The sequence below is a fragment of the Eurosta solidaginis genome, chromosome 1 (assembly GCF_040869045.1).
Source record: "Eurosta solidaginis isolate ZX-2024a chromosome 1, ASM4086904v1, whole genome shotgun sequence".
Classification (NCBI taxonomy): domain Eukaryota; kingdom Metazoa; phylum Arthropoda; class Insecta; order Diptera; family Tephritidae; genus Eurosta; species Eurosta solidaginis.
In genome coordinates this window covers 361,040,924-361,067,987 of record NC_090319.1, presented here as the reverse complement: position 1 = coordinate 361,067,987, position 27,064 = coordinate 361,040,924, and the positions used below count along the sequence as shown (strand labels likewise).

At 38.6% G+C, this 27,064-nt stretch overlaps 1 protein-coding gene across 6 annotated transcripts in view; it reads left to right on the top strand.

Annotated features, from left to right (window-relative positions):
• LOC137238148 (ATP-binding cassette sub-family G member 8) overlaps positions 1–27,064 on the top strand; it is a 103,187-nt gene that overhangs the window by 74,467 nt on the left and 1,656 nt on the right. For all 6 annotated transcript variants that reach the window (XM_067762810.1, XM_067762806.1, XM_067762809.1 and 3 more), the window contains 8 exons: positions 12,790–12,923; positions 16,227–16,358; positions 16,415–16,648; positions 16,746–16,870; positions 17,008–17,576; positions 17,646–18,033; positions 18,203–18,672; positions 18,755–18,875. In XM_067762810.1, the coding sequence (XP_067618911.1) occupies positions 12,793–12,923; positions 16,227–16,358; positions 16,415–16,648; positions 16,746–16,870; positions 17,008–17,576; positions 17,646–18,033; positions 18,203–18,672; positions 18,755–18,875 (2,170 nt within the window). In that variant the 5' untranslated portion in view covers positions 12,790–12,792. The remainder of the gene's footprint in view (positions 1–12,789; positions 12,924–16,226; positions 16,359–16,414; positions 16,649–16,745; positions 16,871–17,007; positions 17,577–17,645; positions 18,034–18,202; positions 18,673–18,754; positions 18,876–27,064) is intronic.

The window sequence follows — 27,064 nt, the reverse complement described above, 5'->3', positions numbered from 1 at the left end:
ACACAACGGATAGACACAGACCAGAACGAAACTAGGCATTGATATGGAATCAACTAATAAATACAGATGTGTGCAGCTATCAAGAAAATGTTCCTCTCAACTTCGAAACATTAGCTTAAACGAAGCAGCGCTGATATCTGAGCATTTTCCAGCAGTCTCCGACATGCATCGTTGCCGTATTTGCGAAAGTTGTCACTTTAAACTAAGGATGCTATCAAGATTGCTGATAATCAGCGTTCTACTGAAACGGAAAGTGAAGAGGCACAAGAAATCTTGACTAGCGGTGAATTGTATCAAGAATAAAAAGAAGTTCCAACATGCAGCAGCTATACTAAATCACTCGAACGCAACGAACTCGTCGACAATATAAATAAGCATGTTATTCCTCATCTTGGAAGCCATCCATCGCCAATGAAGCGAAAATATTTAGAAACGGATTCATACTGCAAAAAAAAACACAGCAAATTGCGCAAAGTATTTCGGATTCACTTGGAGGTGGTTCACTGTCAACTTTATCAGAAGACCTAAAGAAGATCAAAGCTTACTACGAACAAATTTTGGAGAACATGAAATATCAAATCGAAAACTGCTCAAATAATTTGGATAAGCAAAAAATATTATCTCTATTACCAAACACCATGACATCTAAGGAAATTAAAGAAATTTTTGGGCATGATTTATCTTACGAATTGATAAAAATTAGCAAAGATATACAAAACAAGTAAGGAAGGCTAAGTTCGGGTGTAACCGAACATTACATACTCAGTTGAGAGCTATGGAGACAAAGTAAGGGAAAATCACCATGTTGTAAAAAGAACCAAGGGTAACCCTGGAATGTGTTTGTATTACATGGGTATCAAATGCAGGGTATTAAAGAGTATTTTAAGAGGAAGTGGGCCATAGTTCTATAGATGGATGCCATTTAGGGATATCACCATAAAGGTGGACCAGGCCTGACTCTAGAATTTATTAGTACGATATGGGTATCAAATGAAATGTGTTAATGATAATTTTAAAAGGGAGTGGGCCTAAGCTCTATAGGGGGACGCCTATTCGAGATATCGCCATAAAGATGGACCAGGGGTGACTCTAGGATTTGTTTGTACTATATGGGTATCAAATGAAAGGTGTTAATGAGTATTTTAAAATGGAGTGGGCCTTAGTTCTATAGGTGGAGGCCTTTTCGGGATATCGCCATAAACGTGGACCAGGGGTGACTCTAGAATGCGTTTGTACAATATGGGTATCAAATGAAAGGTGTTAATGAGTATTTTAAAAGGGCGGGGGCCATAGTTCTATGGGTGGACGCCTTTTCGGGATATCGCCATAAACGTGAACCAGGGGTGACTCTAGAATGCTTTTGTACAATATGGGTATCAAATGAAAGGTGTTAATGAGTATTTTAAAAGGGCGTGGGCCTTAGTTCTATAGGTGGACGCCTCTTCGAGACATCGCCATAAAGGTGGACCAGGGGTGACTCTAGAATTTGTTTGTATGAAATGGGTATCAAATGAAAGGTGTTAATGAGTATTTTAAATGGGCGTGGGTCTTAGTTCTATAGGTGGACGCCTTTTCGGGATATCGCCATAAACGTGGACCAGGGTGACTCTAGAATGCGTTTGTACAATATGGGTATCAAATGAAATGTGTTAATAATAATTTTAAAAGGGAGTGGGCCTAAGCTCTATAGGTGGACGCCTATTCGAGATATCGCCATAAAGATGGACCAGGGGTGACTCTAGGATTTGTTTGTACTATATGGGTATCAAATGAAAGGTGTTAATGAGTATTTTAAAATGGAGTGGGCCTTAGTTCTATAGGTGGACGCCTTTTCGGGATATCGCCATAAACGTGGACCAGGGGTGACTCTAGAATGCGTTTGTACAATATGGGTATCAAATGAAAGGTGTAAATGAGTATTTTAAAAGGGCGGGGGCCTTAGTTCTATGGGTGGACGCCTTTTCGGGATATCGCCATAAACGTGGACCAGGGGTGACTCTAGAATGCTTTTGTACAATATGGGTATCAAATGAAAGGTGTTAATGAGTATTTTAAATGGGCGTGGGCCTTAGTTCTATAGGTGGACGCCTTTTCGGGATATCGCCATAAACGTGGACAAGGGGTGACTCTAGAATGCGTTTGTACAATATGGGTATCAAATGAAAGGTGTTAATGAGTATTTTAAAAGGGCGGGGGCCTTAGTTCTATGGGTGGACGCCTTTTCGGGATATCGCCATAAACGTGGACCAGGGGTGACTCTAGAATGCTTTTGTACAATATGGGTATCAAATGAAAGGTGTTAATGAGTATTTTAAAAGAGCGTGGGCCTTAGTTCTATAGGTGGACGCCTTTTCGGGATATCGCCATAAACGTGGACCAGGGGTGACTCTAGAATGCGTTTGTACAATATGGGTATCAAATGAAAGGTGTTAATGAGTATTTTAAAAGGGTGGGGGCCTTAGTTCTATGGGTAGGCGCCTTTTCGGGATATCGCCATAAACGTGGACCAGGGGTGACTCTAGAATGCGTTTGTACAATATGGGTATCAAATGAAAGGTGTTAATGAGTATTTTAAAAGGGCGTGGGCCTTAGTTCTATAGGTTAACGCCTTTTCAAGTTATCGCCATAAAGGTGGACCAGGGGTGGCTCTAGAATTTGTTTGTACGATATGGATATCAAATGAAAGGTGTTAATGAGTATTTTAAAAGGGAGTGGGCCTTAGTTCTATAGGTGGATGCCTTTTCGGGATATCGCCATAAACGTGGACCAGGGGTGACTCTAGAATGCGTTTGTACAATATGGGTATCAAATGAAAGGTATTAATGAGTATTTTAAAAGGGCGGGGGCCTTAGTTCTATGGGTGGACGCCTTTTCGGGATATCGCCATACACGTGGACCAGGGGTGATTCTAGAATGCGTTTGTACAATATGGGTATCAAATGAAAGGTGTTAATGAGTATTTTAAAAGGGCGTGGGCCTTAGTTCTATAGGTGGACGCCTTTTCGGGATATCGCCATAAACGTGGACCAGGGGTGACTCTGTTGTTGTTGTTGTTGTTGTTGTAGCGATTAGTTACTCCCCGAAGGTTTTGGGGAGTGTTATCGATGTGATGGTCCTTTGTCGGATACAGATCCGATACGCTCCGGTAACACAGCACCATTAAGGTGCTGGCCCGACCATCTCGGGAACGATTTATATGGCCACATTAAACCTTCAGGCCAACCCTCCCTCCCCACCCCCAAGTTCCATGAGGAGCTTGGGGTCGCCAGAGCCTCGTCTGTTAGTGAAACGGGATTCGCCGCTCGAAGGTGAGGTTGACAATTGGGTTGGAGAAGCTATATATTGCGCTACACAACCCCTTGAATCCCCAGGGGTGACTCTAGAATGCGTTTGTACAATATAGGTATCAAATGAAAGGTGTTAATGAGTATTTTAAAAGGGCGGGGGCCTTAGTTCTATGGGTAGACGCCTTTTCGGGATATCGCCATAAACGTGGACTAGGGGTGACTCTAGAATGCTTTTGTACAATATGGGTATCAAATGAAAGGTGTTAATGAGTATTTTAAAAGGGCGTGGGCCTTATATGGGTATTAAATGAAAGGTGTTTATGAGTATTTTAAAAGGGAGTGGGCCTTAGTTCTATAGGTGGATGCCCTTTTCGAAATATCGCCATAAAGGTGGGCCAGGGGTGACTCTAGAATTTTTTTGTACGATATGGGTATCAAATTAAAGGTATTAATGAGGGTTTTAAAATGGAGTGGCCCTTAGTTGTATATGTGAAGGCGTTTTCGAAATATCGACCAAAATGCGGACCAGGGTGATCCAGAACATCATCTGTCGGGTACCGCTAATTTATTTATATATTTAATACCACGAACAGTATTCCTTCCAAGATTCCAAGGGCTTTTGATTTCGCCCTGCAAAACTTTTTCATTTTCTTCTACTTAATACTTTACCAAGTTTTTTTCTAAAGTTATATTTTGCGTCAATAGAACAATACAATTACCATCTTTCATCCCTTTTTTCGTATTTGGTATATAATTATGGCATTTTTTTCATTTTTCGTAATTTTCGATATCGAAAAAGTGGGCGTGGTCATAGTCGGATTTCGGCCATTTTTTACACCAATACAAAGTGAGTTCAGATAAGTACGTGAACTGAGTTTAGTAAAGATATATCGATTTTTGCTCAAGTTATCGTGTTAACGGCCGAGCGGAAGGAGAGACGGTCGACTGTGTATAAAAACTGGGCGTGGCTTCAACCGATTTCGCCCTTTTTCACAGAAACCAGTTATAGTCCTGCAATCTAAGCCTCTACCAAATTTCACAAGGATTGGTAAATTTTTGTTCGACTTATGGCATTAAAAGTATCCTAGACAAATTAAATGAAAAAGGGCGGAGCCACGCCCATTTTGAAATTTTCTTTTATTTTGGTATTTTGTTGCAACATATCATTACTGGAGTTGAATGTTGACATAATTTACTTATATACTGTAAATATATTAACTTTTCTTTTAAAATTTGAATTTGAATTTAAAAAATTTCTGTTTGGGTGGGCAAGATGTAACCCCCCTGCAAAATTTCAGCAAATTCTGAGGGGGTCGGGTTCAAAATGTACGTTTTTTTCAGCCTTTGATATGAAATTCATCATATATACTCTTTGGTGTTGAGATAGGAAAAATCGTTAGTTGGTGCTATAAGCACCACCCGAAACTACACACATATTTATTATTTAACCTTTTAATCTTAGGCCCGGTTTTCATTAGTAGGTTCATCTAAGTTTTAGTTAAGTTTGAACTCCAGTTAAATTTAAACTCTAGTTAAACTACAGAGCAGTTTTTTCAGTCACAGTTTAAGGCCGCTTTTGGAGTTAGCTTTTTGTATGGCGACATTGGTTTTTTATTATATACATAACTAGCAGACCTGGCAGACGTTGCTCTGCCCTAAATTTGGCCTATATGCATTTTTTAATAAGCTTTTTCCGTCTAACTCTACCCTCCCCCACGCTCTTCACTTTTTCCTGATCCTTTTATTCACTCCTCCTTCCGTCTTTTTCGCTTCATCTATCTCCATATTCGTCTCATTCTATTTCTTTCTCAGTATCCTTCTACTTCTCTCTTTTCTCACCTTCTTCTCATTCTTCTTCATCCCTTATTGCCTGTCCCAGAGGGTGGTATGTATTTTGTTCCAGTCCCAGTCCCACTCCGAGTCTCAGTCCCGGTCCTAGTTCTAATCCCAGTCCCAGTCCGTCTCTGGTTAACTTCCCGAAAAACAGGATCATAAATACTAATATAGGCAAATCTATATACCAAATTTTCAAATTTTGAATTTTTTCTAAAAAAAATCATAACCCAAGAAAGGCTAAATCGATTTGGGAATAAACTAACCATCATCTCTCCTTCCTGTATCTTTCCTAAAAATTTCATGGCAATCTTTCTATCCTTTCTCGAGTTATGGAGTGACAATCAAAATGTATACTCCTTTTTATATATATAGATTTTAGATACGGCAACAGCAGGATTTACTTTAGCAAACAAATATGGAAAACAATATTTCTCCACCTATGAGAAATATAAATCTAGCCCTGGAGTTGATATCCAACATCATACTCTAATTATTCTTAAACCTAAAAGCTTTCAAATTGAGATTCAACAGCATTCTCCAATCACTATCAAACCTTTGGGAAATTTCGTAAAATTTATAGTTCTCGAGTTGATCTCCAACGTCATTCTAAAATTATTCTTCAACATTTGAGATATTTTGAGAAATTTATAGTTCTCAAATCAATATCCAGCACATTTATCTAATAGATATCCTACATTGGATATCGAGTTGAGGTGGAGTTTAAAGAATCTTCTCCACGGTGGTACTATCAAAGCCAACAACTGTTTATTTTGAGAAATAAGCACCTGGTTGGTATAAGTAATGAAGCGTGATAAATTAAAAATAAAATAAATATGTTCTATTTTATTTTCGTGAATAGTAACCTGGCTCGATTTATATGGGCGAAAGTTAATCGATATCGCGCCATCGATTTTTCGATAGGATTTGGGCTCAGGAAAAAGAGTTCCACTACGCATACCCAAAAAAAATAATTTTCCAGCCTGCAAAAAAAAATGGCGAAAGGGTCAATTTTTCGACCAAAACACTACCCAAAACCCAAAACCCAAAAAATATTTTTTTTTTTCAAAAAAACTGTTGTAAAAACGTTGGCGATAACAGTTTTTTGAAAAAAAAAATATTTTTTGTGTTTTGGGGAGTGTTTTGGTCGAAAAATTGACCCTTTAGACGTTTTTTTTTTGCAGGCTCCAAAATTATTTGTTTGGGTATGCGTAGTGCAAGTTTTTTTTCCTGAGCCCAAATCCTATCGAAAAATCGATGGCGCGATATCGGTTAATAAATAGACCCAGTCTAGTGAATATATTGTAACATATGAATCTTAGATTTGAGAGCAACACTTGCGTACAAGCTGGGAATTATCTTTTTTTCAATTTAGGTAAAAGCATTTTTTGCTTTATAAATAACTCTCTTTTTTGCTGAGAACGCAATGATTCTCAAGTTAAGCCCCGGTTTCGAAACAACTCTTAGATTTTAGAAGTATGCTAGTTATCGACATGATCTCTAATGGTACTAAAGCCCGAACGCTTGTTGGGTATATTCGACGTCGTTTCGAACGAACGCAAATAACTGATAGGCCAAATTGGCCGCTTAAACTCAGCTTAAACTTCAGTTAAAGTAGGCTGAAAGACTGCAGAATCAGTTTAAGCGTAGTTTATCTGATAAAATGAGTATGAAAAACCGGGCCTTAATCACATAACAAACATATAAATGCACATACAGACATATATCAAGGTATGTAAACAATGATTGCCTTTAACTTAATTGCCAATAAAACCCTGCTGCGCTCACCAAAAGTTACTTTTAAAGCACTATGGATTTCGTTTGTTTTAACTGTATGAATCATAGCAAAGTGCAATTTTAATAGCTTTTTGTATCTTAGCAGTTTTTATACTCAGTTGAGCAGAGCTCACAGAGTATATTAAGTTTGATTGGATAACGGTTGGTTGTACATATATAAAGGAATCGAGATAGATATAGACTTCCATATATCAAAATAATCAGGATCGAAAAAAAATTTGATTGAGCCATGTCCGTCCGTCCGTCCGTCCGTTAACACGATAACTTGAGTAAATTTTGAGGTATCTTGATGAAATTTGGTATGTAGGTTCCTGAGCACTCATCTCAGATCGCTATTTAAAATGAACGATATCGGACTATAACCACGCCCACTTTTTCGATATCGAAAATTTCGAAAAACCGGAAAAGTGCGATAATTCATTACAAAAGACAGATAAAGCGACGAAACTTGGTAGGTGAGTTGATCTTATGACGCAGAATAGAAAAATAGTAAAATTTTGGACAATGGGCGTGGCACCGCCCACTTTTAAAAGAAGGTAATTTAAAACTTTTGCAAGCTGTAATTTGGCAGTGGTTGAAGATATCATGATGAAATTTGGCAGAAATGTTACTACTATTACTGTATGTACGCTTAATAAAAATTAGTAAAATCGGAGAAGGACCACGCCCACTTTTAAAAAAAATTTTTTTTTTTACGTAAAATTTTAACAAAAATTTTAATATCTTTACAGTATATAAGTAAATTATGTCAACATTCAACGCCTGTAATGATATGGTGCAACAAAATACAAAAATAAAAGAAAATTTCAAAATGGGCGTGGCTCCGCCCTTTTTCATTTAATTTCTCTAGGATACTTTTAACGCCATAAGTCGAACAAAAATTAACCAATCCTTTTGAAATTTGGTAGGGGCATAGATTTTATGACGTTAGCTGTTTTCTGTGAAAATGGGCGAAATCGGTTGATGCCACCCCCAGTTTTTATACACAGTCTTCCGTCTGTCCTTCCGCATGGCCGTTAACACGATAACTTCAGCAAAAATCGACATATCTTTAATGAACTTAATTCACGTGCTTACTTGAACTCACTTTATCTCGGTATGAAAAATTTACGAAATCCGACGATGACCACGCCCACTTTTTCGATATCGAAAATTACGAAAAATTAAAAAAATGCCATAATTCTATACCAAATACGAAAAAAGGGATGAAACATGCTAAGGTAATTGGATTGTTTTATTGACGCGAAATATAACTTTAGAAAAAACTTTATAAAATGGTTGTGACACCTACCATATTAAGTAGAAGAAAATGAAAAAGTTCTGCAGGGCGAAATAAAAAACCCTTAAAATCTTGGCAGGTACTACTATATAAATAAATTAGCGGTATCCAACAGATGATGTTCTGGGTCACCCTGGTCCACATTTTGGTCGATATCTGGAAAACTCCTTCACATATACAACTACCACCACTCCCTTTTAAAACTCTCATTAATACCTTTAATTTGATACCCATATCGAACAAACTCATTCTAGAGTCACCCCTGGTCCACCTTTGTGGCGATATCTCGAAAAGGCGTCCACCTATAGAACTAAGCCCCACGCCCTTTTAAAATACTCATTAACACCTTTTATTTGATACCCATATCGTACAAACATATTCTAAAGTCACCCCTGGTCCACCTTTATGGCGATATCTCGAAAAGGCGAACACCTATAGAACGAAGGCCCACTGCCTTTTAAAAATACTCATTAACACCTTTCATTTGATACCAATATTGCACAAAAGCATTCTAGGGCCACCCCAGCTCCACCGTTGTGGCGATATCTCGAAACGGCGTCCACCTATGGAACTAAGGATTACTCCCTTTTAAAATACTTATTAACACCTTTCTTTTGATACCCATATGGTACAAACAAATTCTAGGGTCACCCCTGGTCCACCTTTATGGCGATATCTCGAAAATGCGACCACCTATACAACAACCACCACTCCCTTTTAAAACCCTCATTAATATCATTAATTTGATACCCATATCGTACAAACACATTCTAGAGTCACCCCTGGTCCACCTTTATGGCGATATTTCGAAACGGCGTCCACCTATAGAACTAAGGCCCACTCCCTTTTAAAATACTCATTAACACCTTTCGTTTGATGCCCGTATTGTACAAACAAATTCTAGGGTCACCCCTGGTCCACCTTTATGGCGATATCTCGAAACGGCGTCCACCTATGGAACTAAGGATTACTCCCTTTTAAAATACTCATTAACACCTTTCTTTTGATACCCATATTGTACAAACAAATTCTAGGGTCACCCCTGGTCCACCTTTATGGCGATATCTCGAAACGGCGTCCACCTATGGAACTAAGGATTACTCCCTTTTAAAATACTCATTAACACCTTTCATTTGATACCCATATCGTACAAACGCATTCTAGAGTCAACCCTGATCCACCTTTATGGCTATATCCCTAAATGGCGTCCACCTATAAAACTATGGCCCACTCCCTCATAAAATACTCTTTAATGCCTTTCATTTGATACACATGTCATACAAACACATTCCAGGGTTTCCCTCGGTTCATTTTCCTACATGGTTATTTTCCCTTATGTTGTCACCATAGCCCTCAACTGAGTATGTAATGTTCGGTTACACCCGAACTTAACCTTCCTTACTTGTTGTAAATGCATTTAAGTGTCTTCAATTTTTTTATAAACAATAACATGTATTAATCTTAAGTGATTATATGCCTTAGTATCTTTATGTACATTAAGGTGCGTCATCTACATTGTAGAGAAATTATATTATAACAGGATCCCTCATTTGGATTATAATGTCGTTCATCCACAACCGAACTTAACTACAATTTTTAATTGTCTCCTAGAGATTGTGCTCACTACAAACTGAACTAATTTAATCAAGTTGCGCTGTAGGTGAGCACTAGACTAGACTGACTAAACTTAAGATCTAAATCTTAATGGTAAAACCTTAAGAGAGTTCCTGCTACCCCAGAAAATTGTCAAGAACGATATACGCCTGCTTTTTAGCATAAAACAAAATATATTTACAACCCTTGTGCGGCATACAAAAAGCGTAACACTTTTTCCACAAACAAAAACGCCACAAGTTTTGTTTTGAAGATGCATTTAGTGAAAACGTTCACCCCTAATATTCATATTTATATACTTTTAAGCTTTAATATAAGTTTAAACTTAGCAAACTGAGCAGTCACTGAATTGGAATGTTGATGGAAAAGTTGACTCTTCTTTTGAAACTTTAAAGGTCAAAAAACTTAGCTGCAATAACGAAGCTCCAAAGTTTAAATTACGAGGCTCAAAATTCGTTTCCCCTTTGCAGTAATTGTCGAACCCTCTAAAAGTATTTCTGCCATGGATATCTTCTCAGCGAAAATGTATCTATTTTATTTATATTTTGGAAGAGAAAGATCACATGAACGTTGCTTTCCTATAGTCCATTTAATACCACCATTTACGCAAACTCCCTTAAACTGAGCTATATTCCGAAAGCCTGCAACATGGAAAATTATCTTTATTTCAGAGTCAAACTAAAACTCTGAAATATGTATCTCCGTATCTGCCGTCGTGGTGTGATGGTAGAGTGCTCCGCCTAACACACCGAAGATTCTAGGTTCACGCTCCGGGCAAATCAACATCAAAATTTTAGAAACTAGTTTTTTCAATTAGAAGAAAATTTTTCTTCTAACCGGGGTCGCCCCTCGGCAGCGTTTGTCAAGCACTCTGAGTATATTTCTGCCATGAAAAGCTCTCAATGAAACCTCATTTGCCTTTCAGATGTCGTTCGGGGTCGGCATAAAACAAGGAGGAAAAATTAAAAGGACCACGACGCGAATTGGATGTGAAACTCGGCCTAAAATCTCTTCGAAGGCTATCGCGCCTTACATCTATTTATATCTCCTGATGGTTTCTTAAAATATTGTAGGGAATGATTGGAAGAAACTTGTATGTGACAGTACTGTCGCAGTGTAGCAGGATAAGGCCACAATCCTAAGGAAAGTATGTCAAGATATGCTACAAGATAGTATTCTGCCCCCATGCTTTTGTCAGTAGTCGAAGATGAGGGTCTACTAGATGTTGAAGACAAGCTGCCAAGTGGTAATCTACTCAATTGACGTGGTATTCTTGGTAAGAAAAAATGTTGCAGCTACCCTCAGCGATGTTTTGACAGGTTATCTGAATATAATCACTAGATGGACAGAGTTATGTGGTGATTGTCAGGTGGTACGCATTGAAAATGGTTTCCATGTTCCACTAGATTCAAATTAAACCCATTCTAATGAGATGTCTTGTGTGCTATCCCTATTTCACGATAGCTGGCGCCAACTGGTAGCACAAAGGGCGGTCAGGTCTTTCTCCACCTTCCTCTCCCATCTCAGTAGAGGTCTCCCCCATCCTCTGCTTCCAAACTGCGGTATGGAGTAATAAAGAATGAGAGCGTAAGTGCAGTCTTACCACTGTAGCGTAATATGGGAACATAGTACGTGGTAGAGTCGATATGAGCGATATCACACAGCAACTCAAGGCAAACACGTCACTAAATGAAAGTCTCTGAGCATATTCAACACTTTTGTGCATGCAAGTGCTCGAACAGATTTATACACTGCTGTTTTTTTTTTTTAATAAAGAGCCAAAGCAAACATGAGCAAATGCATGATTTTTATTACAGATACAAAAAGTGTTTACAAAAACTAAGCACTTGGTGACGTATTCAGGTTTAAGTTGAAATTAGTTTTCTTTTTGGGTTTGTTGGTTGTAACATCTTTGTACATTATTTGGTTAGATTTATGTGAAGTTATAAAGTGCAAACAAAAAAATAAAATAATTAAAATAAATTAAAATAAAACTTAAAAATCCAATAATATAAAATAAAATAAAAAATATATAATAAAATAAAAAAACGGAATATAAATAATAAAATAAATATAAATAAAATTAAGTAAATTAAACAAATATAAAATAACACAAAATAAAATAAAGTAATATAAAACAACATTAGACTAAATGGAATGAAATATAATAAACTAAAACAAAAGAAAATAAAAAAATTTTTTAAAACCGATTTTTAATCGATGAGTTATAGTTTGTTAAAGAAAATTTTTGGATTCAGCACCGAAAAATTATCGATATGTTATCAATATGTTCTCGATTTGTTATCGTATTGCAATTGATTTCAAAGTGTTATCGAAAAGTTATCAACTATTCACCGAAAAGTTGTTGACATATTGTGAAAAATAATCAATTATTTTTGGGAAACTTATAGATTCTTTATCGACGTTTTACCAATTTGTTATCGGCATGTTATCGATTTCTTAACGTAGGCTCATCGGTTTTTTACGAAAAACATGCCTTCGAACTTTCAGTATAAAATCGATGACACACATATAACCTTTCGGAAGCCGATAAGAAACCAGTAAGAAGACAATGACCAGCTGATAACAAATCGATAGCAAGCTAATAATAAATCGAAATCTCGAATCTTGTTGGTATCGAAACTATTTGTTTCTGGTAAAGTTGCCTCTCTTGGGGTTTAACTTAAACCCCGGGGTGAACTCTAACCTAAAAATATTAGCTGCAAAACGTACACCTGTATGTTTACACATCGAACTTCACAAGTACTTGGTACCCAGGCCTCTTTTTCTGCTTGGGGCTATTGATAATATGCAGCCTAGTATGTTAATTTTGAGAGTTCGCTGTACTGATAGATACCCCGGCGTTTCTCTAATTACTTAAATTATTATTTTTTGTTTTCTTTTTGATCTTCTTGTTTTAATTCGTTTTAATTGTATCTATCTTATTATTTTTATTTGTTTCTTCTCATATATTTCCAGACAATGGAGCTAAGCAATTTCAATACATCGAAAAAGATATCACGAGAAGAGCGCCGTTATTCAGTGCCTCACGGTCCTAATACACCACAGCCGCCGGCGGCGTCAGAGGACCTGCATGCATGGTCAATATACAGGTAAGTGATCCCCACATAAATATAAATCGCATTGATTTACCGAAAATAAAAAGGATCAGGATTTAATTGACGGAATTTTGATGAACAAGTAAGGGTGTCTAAGTTCGGGTGTAACCGAACATTATACATATACTCAGCGTGAGTTTCAATTGAACAGTTTCAGATAAATTACTTTTGGAATCCTATTGAGTCACGTTTTAAACACAAACTATTCCCGAAAAAGTAAGGGACTCTAATTTGGGGTATAATCGAACTGGGATTTGCGCTGCTATTTATTTAACATATTTGTTAACATATCTGGATTTTAAGGAAACATACCTAAAATTTGAAGCTTTCGATATGTTTCAATATTATGAACTTTGGTAACATAACGGTTAATCGTAACGGCATAAACGAATCGAGATAAATATAGATTTCGATATATCAAAATGCTCAGGATGAAAAAAGCAATTGATTTAGCCATGTCCGTCCGTCCGTCTGTCTGTTATTACGATAACTATGAGTTCCTTGGCACTCCTCACCGATCGCTATTTAAAATGAGCGAAATCGGATAACCACGCCCACTTTTTGTATATATAACATTTTGGAAAACACAAAATCTATCTGATCTAGGCCATTTTTACTAGAAATATTTCTTGTTATAAACCTAACTTGTGTATCGAATTTTGTTACGAGGGATTTATTTCTCTTGGAGGCTCTAAGAATGTTGTGTATCGCTTGATCGAAATAGGGGCGTGACACCACCCAATTTAAAAAAAATTCCTCCCAATTTCCTCTTACAATAAAACATTGTAAGTGAAATATCATTGATACAAAACTATTTTATACTAAAATATAGCTTATTATTCTTGTCTAAGACCCTTTTAAACATACTTTTTATAAAATTGGGCGTAGCTATTAGCCGGTTTCGTCCATTTCTACTAGAAATATTTCCTGCTATAAAGAGAGTATGTATTCCCAGTTTTATTCCGATATGTTAATTTTTCTTCGAGAGATGGCTCTCGAAACATAGGAAATTGTTCAGCCACGCCCATTTTCAAAAAGTTGCCTTTTTTCTATTTCTTGTTATAATTTTACTTGTGAAAATAAATACTATTGATATAAAGCTCTTTTTTGCAAAGATATAGCTTATTTTATTTGTCCACGACCCTTTTAAAAACCTTTAATATAAAAGTGGGCGCGGTCTTTAACCGATTTCGTTAATTTTTCCTAATTTCCTATAATAAAGGCAACTTCTCTGCCGAATTTTGTTAAGATAGGTTTAACGGGGTTTGATTTATGAGTAATAATTGAGTAATAATATTTGTAAAATTGATTTTATCGCACAAGTGGACGGTGGCACGCCCATTTTCAAAAATTTTTAATTTTTATCAAGAGTCCCAATATCAGTCCACATATCAAATTTGTGTATTTTAGGTGTATTATTTACTAAATAATCAGGTTTTTTGTGTTTTCCAAAATGTTATATTTATAAAAATGGGCGTGGTTATCATCCGATTTCGCTCATTTTAAATAGCGTCGGGTGATGAGTGCCAAGGAACCCATAGTTATCGTGTGCACAGACAGACGGAGGGACGGACATGGCTAAACCAATTCCTTTTTTTATCCTGAGCATTTTGATACATCGAAGTCTATATTTATCTCGATTTGTTTATGCTGTTACGATCAACCGTTATGTTACCAAAGTTAATATATGTGCTCTGTGTGTTAAGCACGTAGAATTTAAAAATTGCCGCTGCTATTGATCTGTTCGCTGCTGTACAAATATTCTCAGTTGTAGTCATTGAACACGGTATACAACCTTACCTTAGCTCATAACTTTATAGACCTGCACCTGTTCACTCATATTATAAATATTTCATTCCATTAATGATTTCCGCTTGGGCATAACTTACCCATAGGTATGTGTGGGTAACATAAACTTCAATTGTGATGGAATTGTTTTCTAGTAACGGAAGCACTCAACCAACGATTGATTTTTGACGTTCATCAAAATTGTTGAACCGCAATAATCGAAGCCACACCTTCTTTACTTGTCCATTTACGGTTATGACCACCGAGCCCCGCAGTTTGATCGTTACATCTTTGTTATATGTATTTTCATAAGTGCATATCGCTACCACGCCTTTTCCTTTACCTTTCCACATTCTACGTTAAGTAAAGTCAAGAGATAGGTACCCCGTTAGGAGGAGTACTCATAGACTGCTTGAAGGACCTGTGTGCCAACCCATAGGACTATGCCAACGTAAAATATAGAACCTTAGAAAATGTATGCGATATAATTTGAAAGAAACCGAATATTGGCCCAGGAAAAGTCATCCAAATATCCAAATAAGCCGAAACCAAAACACTTTGGCCCTCCTCTGGCAAAAGTGAACACATCGCTTGCTATCTATATCTGGCAAAAGGATCTCGCTACCCTTAAGAGGTTGTAATAACATATCTGACCTGATGTCCATCTACACAGGAGCAGACCAAAGGTGGTCAGCGGAACACCGATTTCGATACAGACCTCAACATCCGGTTAAATGGTACCCATGCATTCCAAGACTCCGCGTGTCATTGGCTCAGGATTCCACTTGGACCCGAAGGATTATATCTGCTATCGACAAATACCTTACTGTCATTGGAGAGGTTACGCAAACTCCTCATCAACATACCATCAATTAAGCAAGCTCCTTACAGCCGGTCAACTTTCACCTGTCAGATAACAAACAGGAGGACGGTCATCCAGGCATTCAGTAGATCCTTATATATCATATCGAAATATACGTAATCTCAGAGGGGCCCCTGACCATTCAAATCACATACGGAGCAGCGCAGAGTTTCTATGAAACGCTTCAATCAAGCCATGGTACGCCCAAAAGAAGAGGCCCACCGGTATTAAGCATTCGCTTACCATACATTTCATTATATGAAATTTATGCACCCCTAGAAACATACTTAGATAAGACAGTAAGCCTTGATAATGTCCAGGTACGCCAGTAATTCCCACGCTCCTACAACATAAAAAGCCGAACATCACGGAGAAAGTGCATTGACCATCTTATTTCCCAGTACATAGCTCCCTTAAAAAAGTACTCCAAGTGCCATCCCATTGCCAGTGACTTAAAAAGCGTAGTTTATGTTCTTCAATAGAGGACTTTATTTTTCAATTGCCTTCTCAGTTCAAACTAGTGCAGAAACTTGACGAACTACCTTCGTGAAGTATAGAGCTATAAATCTGCTGTTGCAACAACAAAGATAGCACATTCTAGCTTGATGCAAGTTCTAACAAACTGTTTAACCTTTTCTCGTCCACAGGCAAAATCTCAATTCCGACTTTACCGATTCCGCTTTGGGTTCGTCAGACAAATCACCGCTGCCATATGGAAATTTCCAATTACGCGATACTACAGTGCAATCAATTCTAAATCACCCGCGCTATGGACCGAAGTATTTTTTCACCAAGCAAAAGTTAATTAGGTAATGAACAACCCTTTTTGTTGCAGATCTCCTTTGGGCGCCAATATGTACACATATTTGAAGTTCGGTCTGCCGCGTGTTTTCCCACCTAATGCCGGTTCGCAACGCTCGCATCGGCCACCAGGACCAGGGCCAGGAGGCGTGCGAGGACGAGTCAATCGTGGCTTTCGCGATAGCGCGGGAGCGCCACCGGCTGGATCATCGGGATATGACAGCAGTGACAACGAAACAACACGCAGTCGTGTGCCGCCAAACTTGAGGTTAGTTTCAAATAAATATACATATACATATGTAAGACATTGAAAGAATAGTTATTAACATTTCATTTTGTGATTTGGTTTTTTTTTTTTGTTATAGAAAATACCGCAGCGAGTCGGATTTCCGTGCCATTGGTGGTATACCCAACTCACGTCCCGAATCACGCGCTCAAGGTGTACCAATGACAGCATTGCGACAAGCGAATAGTCGAGCCAGTATTGCGGGTGAGTAACCTTTAATTATAGTTATACAAATTTATATGCCTCGGTGTATCTATAAGTTTGTGGAGACACCACTTAGCATGAAGGTGCTAAATTGTTCTGCTTGCCTCTTTAACCGCTTCTATATCTCGCTTTCACAGTGGGAAATCATATTCATACGCAACATTATATGCCGAATGGCAAGCATTACGGTCATCGTTCACATAGCGAAGCCGATTTATTGGCTGGCGGCGTAGACGTCGTCGGCTGCGGAGATTACGGTGATTCGCGTATCTATGGTACATCACGTAATCGCAGCTCAGACCATCCGAACGGCGGTCACAATCACGTCAACTACATCATGCCCACCCGGAAACATTCTAGCATAGGGCTGGTCTATCCGAATATCCAGGTACATTGTTTGGATGTAAATCCATACTTACGTGGTGTCTCACTGCAGGCAAAGGCTGGCGATTTGTTCGCTATTATGGCAACAACGCAGCGCGAAGGTACAGCTTTGACAGAATGTTTAGCGGGATTGCACGAGCGCATGGGTGGTGAAATACTCATCAATGGCCAACAAATAAACAGACGTGGTTTGCGTGAGTTGTGTAGTTTTGTGCCAGCGCTGAAAGTGTCTTCTTTAGATCCACGTATGAGCGTGCAATGTACATTGAACTTTCATGCTGCGTTGCGAGGACCGCTAGATCGTACCGACCTTAAAGAGCGGGTAAGTAGTGGAATGAGCAGTACTTTTTTTTTTTTTATTATTATCAAAACGAATATTATTTATCAACAGATGGACGTGCTGATTGAAGACCTCGGCTTAACGACGGTGCGCGCATCAAACGTATCCTCGCTAACACACTCGGAAAAGCAGCGTCTTAGCGTTGCATGCCAATTACTCGCGCAATCTTCGCTGCTCATACTTGATCAGATCACTAGCAATATGGATATATTCGATACGTTCTTCCTGGTGGAATATCTGAGACAGTGGGCAAGCGGTGGCCGCATTGTTATTATGACCCTTCAACCACCTACTTTCGAAATACTGTCCATGTGTTCGAGTGTGTTATTGTTGTCGGGTGGACGAACTGTTTTTTCCGGTAGTCGCTCTGAATTGCCACGACACATGGGCGAGTTGGGCTATCCGTGTCCGCCATTCAAAAATCCAGCAGACTACTACTGTAAGTAGAAAGAAAATTAATTCGAAATCGAATTCATGCTCAGCATCGAAATTCAAGATTAATATCGAAATTTAAATCGCAGCATAAATCACGATCAATTACCTAATTGAACCATTGAAAATGGTTCTATTTTTTTCCTCATACTAATGTTTCCCATTTCTATTTAAAGTGGACTTAGTCACACTGGATGACTTGTCAGCCGCAGCAATGCTGGAATCATCAGCACGTATCGAGTCGCTGGCTAATTCATGGGATCAAATCAATTCAGAACCACCGCTCGCAGCTCCACCGGCTTCTCTACCTAATTTCACAAAAAAGGCAGGATTTGTGGGACAAGCTAAAGCTTTAATAAAACGTTTTGCTGCGTACAAGCAACCAGGTTCGCTACTCACTTGGATTAGCAAATTAATTGCTGCGGCGGTGCTCTCGCTTTGTATTGGTTGCATCTTTTGGGATGTACCAGCCTCCGATCCCCAACTTTCCTACAATGATCGTTTGGGATATCATCACTGTGTGATGGCGGTTACATTTTGGCCATTGTTGATGTTAACGATACGCGATGCTCAAGAGGATCGTAGACATGCCGAACGTGATATACGTTTGGGCTTATATACACGCCCACTTTATATCACCATACAGGTAAGTAGAGATGCAAAGATTTGTGTTATTGAAAAAGCGATATTTAACTGAAAATATATTTTTTTGTTTCATTTTTTAAAAGTGCTTATTGGGACTCTTCCCTAGTCTTTGTATCTGGTTGGCTTACCTGCTACCGGCGCACAGCATGGCAGGACTCTATACGTATTCGACAAGCAGCGATGTCGGCATATATCTTTATATGGGTAAATAGTAGTAACAGTAACTAGTTATTTATTCATGAGTAGAAGGTCCAAAGACCGGAAAATCTTTACAATAGTTTTTGACGTTATCGGCCCGTCTTCATCATACAGTAATTGAACCAACCAACTCATCATTCTATCAACCGTATACAATTTTATTCAATAAGGGGTTAGAATTATCAGATCTCCCAATTTTTAAGGAACTACGGGACCTGTGACCATGTTATTTCATTTGCAGCGATTTTAATCCGTGACTGTGTCTGGACGTGATAGAAGAGAAACATAATACAAATCACAGCTCCCCCAGCGGGTTGAGGGTTTAGAATATACCCGCGGTAGGTATGCCTGTCGTAAGAGGCGACTAAAATACAAAATAGATTCAAGGGGTTGTGTAGCGCAAATGCTATAACTTTTTCAAAAATTAACCGTTTAGGATCTTTTTTTTTTAATATGTTTTTAAATGTCCTTTTCGGAAAAAATACAAACAAAATTTTAAAGTTTTTTTTTCAATTAAATAAAAAAAAAAAAATTCTCGGCCCACTCCGGCATTAGTGGGGATGATTGCAGGATTGATTGAAGTTTTTTATGAGAAAAAAAGGGCGAAATTCGAAAAATCTCGAAAAACTGAAAAATGACAAAAAAAAACTTTAAAAATTTTTTCCGAAAAGTACATTTAAAAACATATTTAAAAAAAAAAGATCCTAAACGGTCAATTTTTGAAAAAGTTATGGCATTTTGAAAACAAAAACGGTGTTTTTTTAAAAATTCATAACTTTTTTTGAGTTGGATGAAAAAATTTGAAAAACTTCTGAAAAACGTCTTTCGTAAGTTAGAAAAAGAAGAAAAACTTTCAGCCAATTCTAAAGGGGTTGGGTTCAAAATTGGTCGAAATGGGATGGAATACCCCATATGTAGTTTCTCCAAACCCAATTGTCAACCTCACCTATCCGTCGCGAATCCTGTTTCACTAACAACCGAGGCTCTGGTGACCTCGAACTCCTCGTGGATATAGGGGGTGGAAGGGCGGGATTGCCTGGAAGGTCGCATGTGGTCATAACAAATCGTTCCCGAGATGGTCGGGCTTGGTACCGGAACTTACCGGATCGGCATACGGCGAAAGACCATCAATATCGATAACACTCCCCAATGCCTTCGGGGAGTGTCCTTATCGCTACAACAACAACAACAACAAATCACAGCTCACAATGACACTTGCCAATAATCGCAACAACAAATCCAAACACAGCCCTCCTCCTCGCAAAAAAATGATCAATGAATCCGAGGTTTGTTCTTCTGTCTAATTTTAGATCTCGCAAAAAATTCCAGTAGAAATGCACCAGGCCAGAAAATGTGGCACGATTTTGGTTTGGGCCTGAACCGTCTATTCTAGGTAGTCCCTTGACAGTTTGTTAGTGCCGTCTACCGCTCTATCTTTGTAGGCCCTGTACAGTTTTTTCCAGGGTGGTCTATAAAACCTTTTTCTTTCTTTTCTCTCGCAAGGCAACAACCGATTTTTATAATGAAGCCTGTATAGGACCTAAAAAAATTTATCTGTGACAGGGCATAACTACCAGAGCATAGGTTATGTATAGATTTTCCCAAATTATTTCTCTGTGTTCTTAGATGAGGATTTCAACGATTTTCTCTTAGCTGCGCTGGCAGTCGCAGTGATAAAATCACATATAAAAATTGTAAAGCGCGATAACCTCTGAATAGATTTTAAACCAAGCTTGTCTACCAACCCCAGCGGGTTAGGGGGTTAGAACATACCCGCGGTAGGTATGCCTGTCGTAAGAGGCGACTAAAATACCGGATTCAAGGGGTTTGTGTAACGCAGCCCTTTCAGGTTGCCAGCGCAATACATAGCTTCTCCAAATCCAATTGTCAACCTCACCTATCCGTGGCGAATCCTGTTTCATTGGCTGCAGAGGCTCTGGTAACCCCGAACTCCTCATGGATCTAAGGGGTGCGAGGGCGGAATGGCCTAGAAGGCCACATGTGGTCATAACAAATCGTTCCCGAAATGGTCCGGCTTGGTACCGGAAAGTACCGGATCTGCATCCGGCAAAGGACCATCAACTCGATAACAGTCCCCAAGGCCTTCGGGGTGTGTCTTTATCGCTACAACAACAACAACAACCAATTGACGTCGTGCTCCTTTTAATTTTTGGCGGGGCAGGACCTACTTGTTTTATGCCGACTCCGAGCGGCATCTGCAAGGCAGATGTGTTTTCACTGAGAGCTTTTCATGGCAGAAACACGCTCGTAGTGCTTGCCAAATATTGCCGAGGGGCGACCCCGCTTAGAAAAATTTTCTTCTAATTAAAAAAACTTGTTTCTAACATTTTGAAGTTGCTTTTCCCGTGGCGTGAACCCAGGATTTTCGGTGTGGATGGAGGAGCACGCTATCATCGCACACCCCGGCGGACGCAAAATCACATATACATATACATGATCGGGAAGAACGACAGAGGAAATATACAGAAAGCTTTAATATGGCTGATCTCGGATGGTCTGAAGAGCAACCATGGCAACCACCTACGAATCCGTTGGGTTTTCATTTCAGGTTATGCTTACCTTAAGAAGGCCCAAACTTACACAGTTGAAACACTGAGGAATGACACATCAGCTCCCAGTGATTACTTAAGTATATGGAACAATGGGAAGTATGTATGGGGTTAGCCTTTCTTGGTAGTTATGTGTTGGAACCTTTTCCAAATTATTTGGTTTTTGGGTGACTTCGGACCTACTCTGACAATATTTCAAGACTATTTTACGAAATTAATTGAGACTACTTCAAATTAACGAACTAAGAAAATTTTAATATTAGTTCGGAACTACTTTCGAGATTATTCGGATGTAATTTTGGGACCCTTTCGAGTTATTTGGAAAAAATTCAAAAATATTCATGATTTTCTCACGAAAATGTCCTGGAAATTTACCAGATCGGTTCTCGAAATATCCCAAACTGTGAAGGAACCTGAAAATATCTTGAACTGCTGAAGAGCTTCAGTGATTCGCGAAATTATTCCCACTGCATTTCAAGTAAACTTCGATACAGTCCCGAAATCACGCAAAATTGGTTTGAAAAACATTCGCGACATAAAGCGACACAGTTTGCCTAAAACTGGCGATTAATTTATTGCAGTATATATTTCCAGCAAATCCCTGGTACAGAGTTTTAAAAAATTTTCTTAATTTTTTCAACAATGACGTTTAGGGGCAAATTATATGTAACGCAGCCACGGCATAACAAGTCGCGCTATTTTTTGTGAGCCAAAATTTGTGAATAAAGAACCCTCAGTCACCTCACTCAAAGGAAATTGGTTCTCTTTGCGTCAGTGAGTAAAAGTTAATGTAAGTGCCTTTGTGAACTATTTTATTTTAAGATTTAGACGAGAATATGAATATATTCAACACCTTGACCACACAATTTTTGAAAATTCCCAAAAACTTTTCGAGTATGTAGTTTTATAGGTCACAAACTTTTAGTTTAGAAACATTTAGAAAAAACTTCGTGAAGATTTTAGAAGCTGTTCTGATTTTCTCAAATCGAGCAAACTTATGGATTACAATTCAAGTAGCTTTAAACAACATATATGAAAACTTAAATTCCAGATCGAAGCATTTTTTTGTAATTTGAGCTGATATAAATAAAAAAATACACTGTACATCCACTCGGCTGGTTATTGGACCAAACCATTTTTTTTAAGAGATTGGTCCACAAACAAAAAAGCGATTTGCTCATTTTACAAAGTTGGACTCGAAAACATGGATATTAGCTTTCGAAGTGCAGTTTCAACCCGTCATAATATTGTAACGAGTGTTAGCAGCACTGAGCGATGCTATCGTCTCTAAGCCGATGCTAAGCAGTGACGTGAATGCACATCAATAATTCAATCATTATGTATCTACATAAACGAAACAATAACTGCGTCTACATATATGTACCCATAGCGGAACGATACAAGGTGGCAGCATGGTGACATACCTACAAACATAAATAAAAATTGCATGTACTTTGTTTTTGTAAATTCGATGGACAAATGTCAAAATCGTACTGCGCCGTAATTTGATGTATCAAATCAAATAAAAAAGCCTAAAATCAGCTGTCCCATGCTGCCACCTTGTATCGTTGTGCCATGTATGTACCATGTACGTATACGAGCAGCGGAGAGTCAATGCACTAACACATACATCTGGGAGACGCTGAAAAATAGACAATTGTAAACAAGTAGAAACTATATGAGAACTATAAACACACGAAATAGTTGGTAAGTTCTGGAAATAGAAGAGCCTAGATGTATGCAGCGTAAACTATAAAAGTGGCGCAAGCGAGTAAGAAGTAATTCAGTTTGAGTTGAGCTATCAATAAGTTTGATTAAGCTCGCGATCTGGCGGCCAATAGCAGAGTTTCATTTGAGTTATCAATCAGTTCGTTTATTAAGCCAGCGAGTAGCAAAGTATAAGTGTTATTGTGAAGTACTTTAATAAAGGCTATTTTTCCATTAATCAATATTGGAGTTATTTATTCAACAGTTTAGTGATTCGAACTTAGCAGAGGATTGCAAATAAGAGGATTTGCAAGCAAATTCGTTACAATTGGTGTCAGAAGAGGAATTGTTGAATAAATTCTAGAGGACAACAAGGACATGGCAAAGTTAAGTGAATTGAAGATCCCGCAACTGAAGAAGGAGTTGGAGAACCGTGGATTGAATGCAACCGGCATTAAACTCGAACTTCAGGCACGACTACGAGAGGCAATGGAATTAGAAGGAATTGACGTGGAAGAGTATGTCTTTCATCTTGATGGCGATGAGACAAAAAAATTGGAGGAGAAAAATGAAACACCGCAGACAATGGCGAACACAGACTTGAACATGATATTGGCTGCAATATCGGCACAAATGTCCGCAATGTCATCACAAATATCCACCAACATGTCATCTCAACTGGAATGTGGAAGATAAAGTTGCTGCACTGTTCACAGCATTGAAGGGGCCTGCAGCTGAGATTTTACAAACCATTCCAGAGGGCGAACGGAACTGTTATGAAGCATTGATGGGCGCTCTAGAGAGACGATACGGAACTGAGCATAGGAGACAGATATACCAAATGGAGTTGCTGAACCGCTTCCAGAGGCCTGGTGAAACATTACAAGAGTTTTCGTCGGATATTGAAAGGCTAGCACATTTAGCGAATGCGGACGCACCCGTGGAATACACTGAAAGGGTAAAGATTCAGAGCTTTATAAATGGCATACGGGACGTCGAAACAAAGCGAGCTACATACGCAAACCCAAAGCCAACATTCGCAGAAACGGTGTCACAAGCTCTGATTCAGGAAACAGCGCCGCTTCTGTGTAAGCCAGTTTTCAAAGCACGCCGTGTGGAAGTAGAAAGGCCAGAGTGGGTAGACGCAATATTGGAGGCACTGAAAGGATCGCAAAAGCGAAGTGAAAAAGTTATCAAATGCTTCAAATGCGGGAAGTCCGGTCACATAGCACGTCATTGCGATCTTGGTCTTAATAGTTCCAACAATGTGGTTGGCCGTAAACGCAAAGCTGGAGGTGATGAGCAAGAGCGAGTAAGAGGTAGAGAGCTAGATCCAGCTATTGAATGCCCTGTGATATCTGTGTCGGAAATTGGTAGAAAATCGAGCAGTCTTACCGTCAGAGGGAATGTGGATGGCAAAGAACGAGTACTGACTGTAGATACGGGCGCATCTCATTCCTTGATCCGATCTGACTTGGTCAACAGGAGAGTAAAACCGTTACCTGGAGCAAAGTTGCGTACGGTCACTGGCGAGAATAACCAAGTTCAGGGAGAAGTGATATGTGAAGTATTGATTGGGAAGGTCATGGTTCTACACAAATTTGTTGTGGCGGAGATTGTTGATGAAGTTATATTGGGAGTGAATTTCTTGGTTGACCATGACATCAAGATCGATATGCAGAGAAGGGTGATGCGTTATGAGAACCAAGATGTGCCACTTAGCTTTAGTTTGGAAAAAGGGTTCAGCAGTAATCGGGTCCTGGTGGAGAAGACTCGACGAAGGCCACGAAATTCAAAGGTAAAGGTTGATGGAACAAATGGGCCAAACAAATCAAAACCGAAGGTACATGTGAGAGAAACACTGGCATTGAAAAGCCCTAACGGACGTACTAGAACGAAGAAAGAATGCGAGGGTAGTTTCAAGCAGGAGCGCACTACTGTTGTGAAATGTGGGAACGATACCGATTATGCAAAGCAAATCCGTCCAGCGCAAGCTCTACGAAGTGGTTCATTGACCAAACAACAGAGTGTGAAGGAACGGCCCAGGGTAATGAGTAGTAAGATGAAACACTGGCATGACAAGAACTTTAATTCGGAAGATTTCTTGGCGGGAGATTTGGTACTGTTAAACAACCCTCACCGGCGGAAAGGTGTTCCAGCCAAATTTCGGTGCAGTTGGGAAGGCCCGTACAAAGTTGTGAAGAAGATCAGTGATACCATCTACCGCATTCAAACAACTGGGAAACCACGGATTAGAAGAGTGGTACATGTGGAGATGCTAGCGGCGTTTAGATCTGGAGATTTGTCTGATCGGGATGATCAGACTTAGGTGGAGGGCAGTGTAACGAGTGTTATCAGCACTGAGCGATGCTATCGTCTCTAAGCCGATGCTAAGCAGTGACGTGAATGCACATCAATAATTCAATCATTATGTATCTACATAAACGAAACAATAACTGCGTCTACATATATGTACCATGTACGTATACGAGCAGCGGAGAGTCAATGCACTAACACATACATCTGGGAGACGCTGAAAAATAGACAATTGTAAACAAGTAGAAACTATATGAGAACTATAAACACACGAAATAGTTGGTAAGTTCTGGAAATAGAAGAGCCTAGATGTATGCAGCGTAAACTATAAAAGTGGCGCAAGCGAGTAAGAAGTAATTCAGTTTGAGTTGAGCTATCAATAAGTTTGATTAAGCTCGCGATCTGGCGGCCAATAGCAGAGTTTCATTTGAGTTATCAATCAGTTCGTTTATTAAGCCAGCGAGTAGCAAAGTATAAGTGTTATTGTGAAGTACTTTAATAAAGGCCATTTTTCCATTAATCAATATTGGAGTTATTTATTCAACAGTTTAGTGATTCGAACTTAGCAGAGGATTGCAAATAAGAGGATTTGCAAGCAAATTCGTTACAATATATATAGGGGTTTGAGTGACTTTTGAAACAAATTAATACAATTGAAATAAGAAAAGAATTGAAATTTAAAATTTATCAAGTAAGGAAGTCTAAGTTCGGGTGAAACCGAACATTACATACCCAGCTGTACACTTGAAATGCTGTTGTTTGTTTTGTGTACTTAATAGTGTTACAAGGCTGCCCAATAATACATATACATATAGCTCTATTCTGAACTAATTTTTCTTCGAGTTATGGCTCCCGAAACATAGAAAATTGCTTAGCCATAGAAGGGGCGGTGCTACTTGGGAAATGAAATACCATTGATATAAAGCTCTTTTTTGCAAAGGTAATTTAATTCGTCCACGACCCTTTTAAAATTCTTTTATATAAAAGTGGGCGTGGTCCTTAACCGATTTCGTTAATTTTTCTTCAAATCATTCCTTATAGTAAAGGCAGCCTCTCTGCCGAATTTTGTTACGATAGGTTTAACGATTTTTGATTAATAATATTTGTAAAATTGATTTTATCAGAAGTGGGCCGCGCCACGCCCATTTACACAATTTTTTTCAAATGTTCATCAGAAGTCTCAATATCAGTCCGCACGTCAAATTTCAACATTCTAGGTGTATTATTTACTAAATAATCAGGTTTTTTGTGTTTTCCAAAATGTTATATATATAAAAAGTGGGCGTGGTTATCATCCGATTTCGCTCATTTTCAATACCAATCTATTCTGGGGCCAGTCAAGCTCGCGTCTCAAATTTGGTGAAGATATCTCAATATTTACTCAAGTAATCGTGTTATCGGACAGACGGACAGACGGACATGGCTCAATCAAATTTTTTTTCGATACTGATGGTTTTGATATATGGAAGTCTATATCTATCTCGATTCCTTTATACCTGTACAACTAACCATTATCCAATTAAAGTTATAATACCCTGTGTACAAATACAGATGGGCATTAAAATGTTAAAAAGTATAAAAAACTATATATAAGGATCAGAT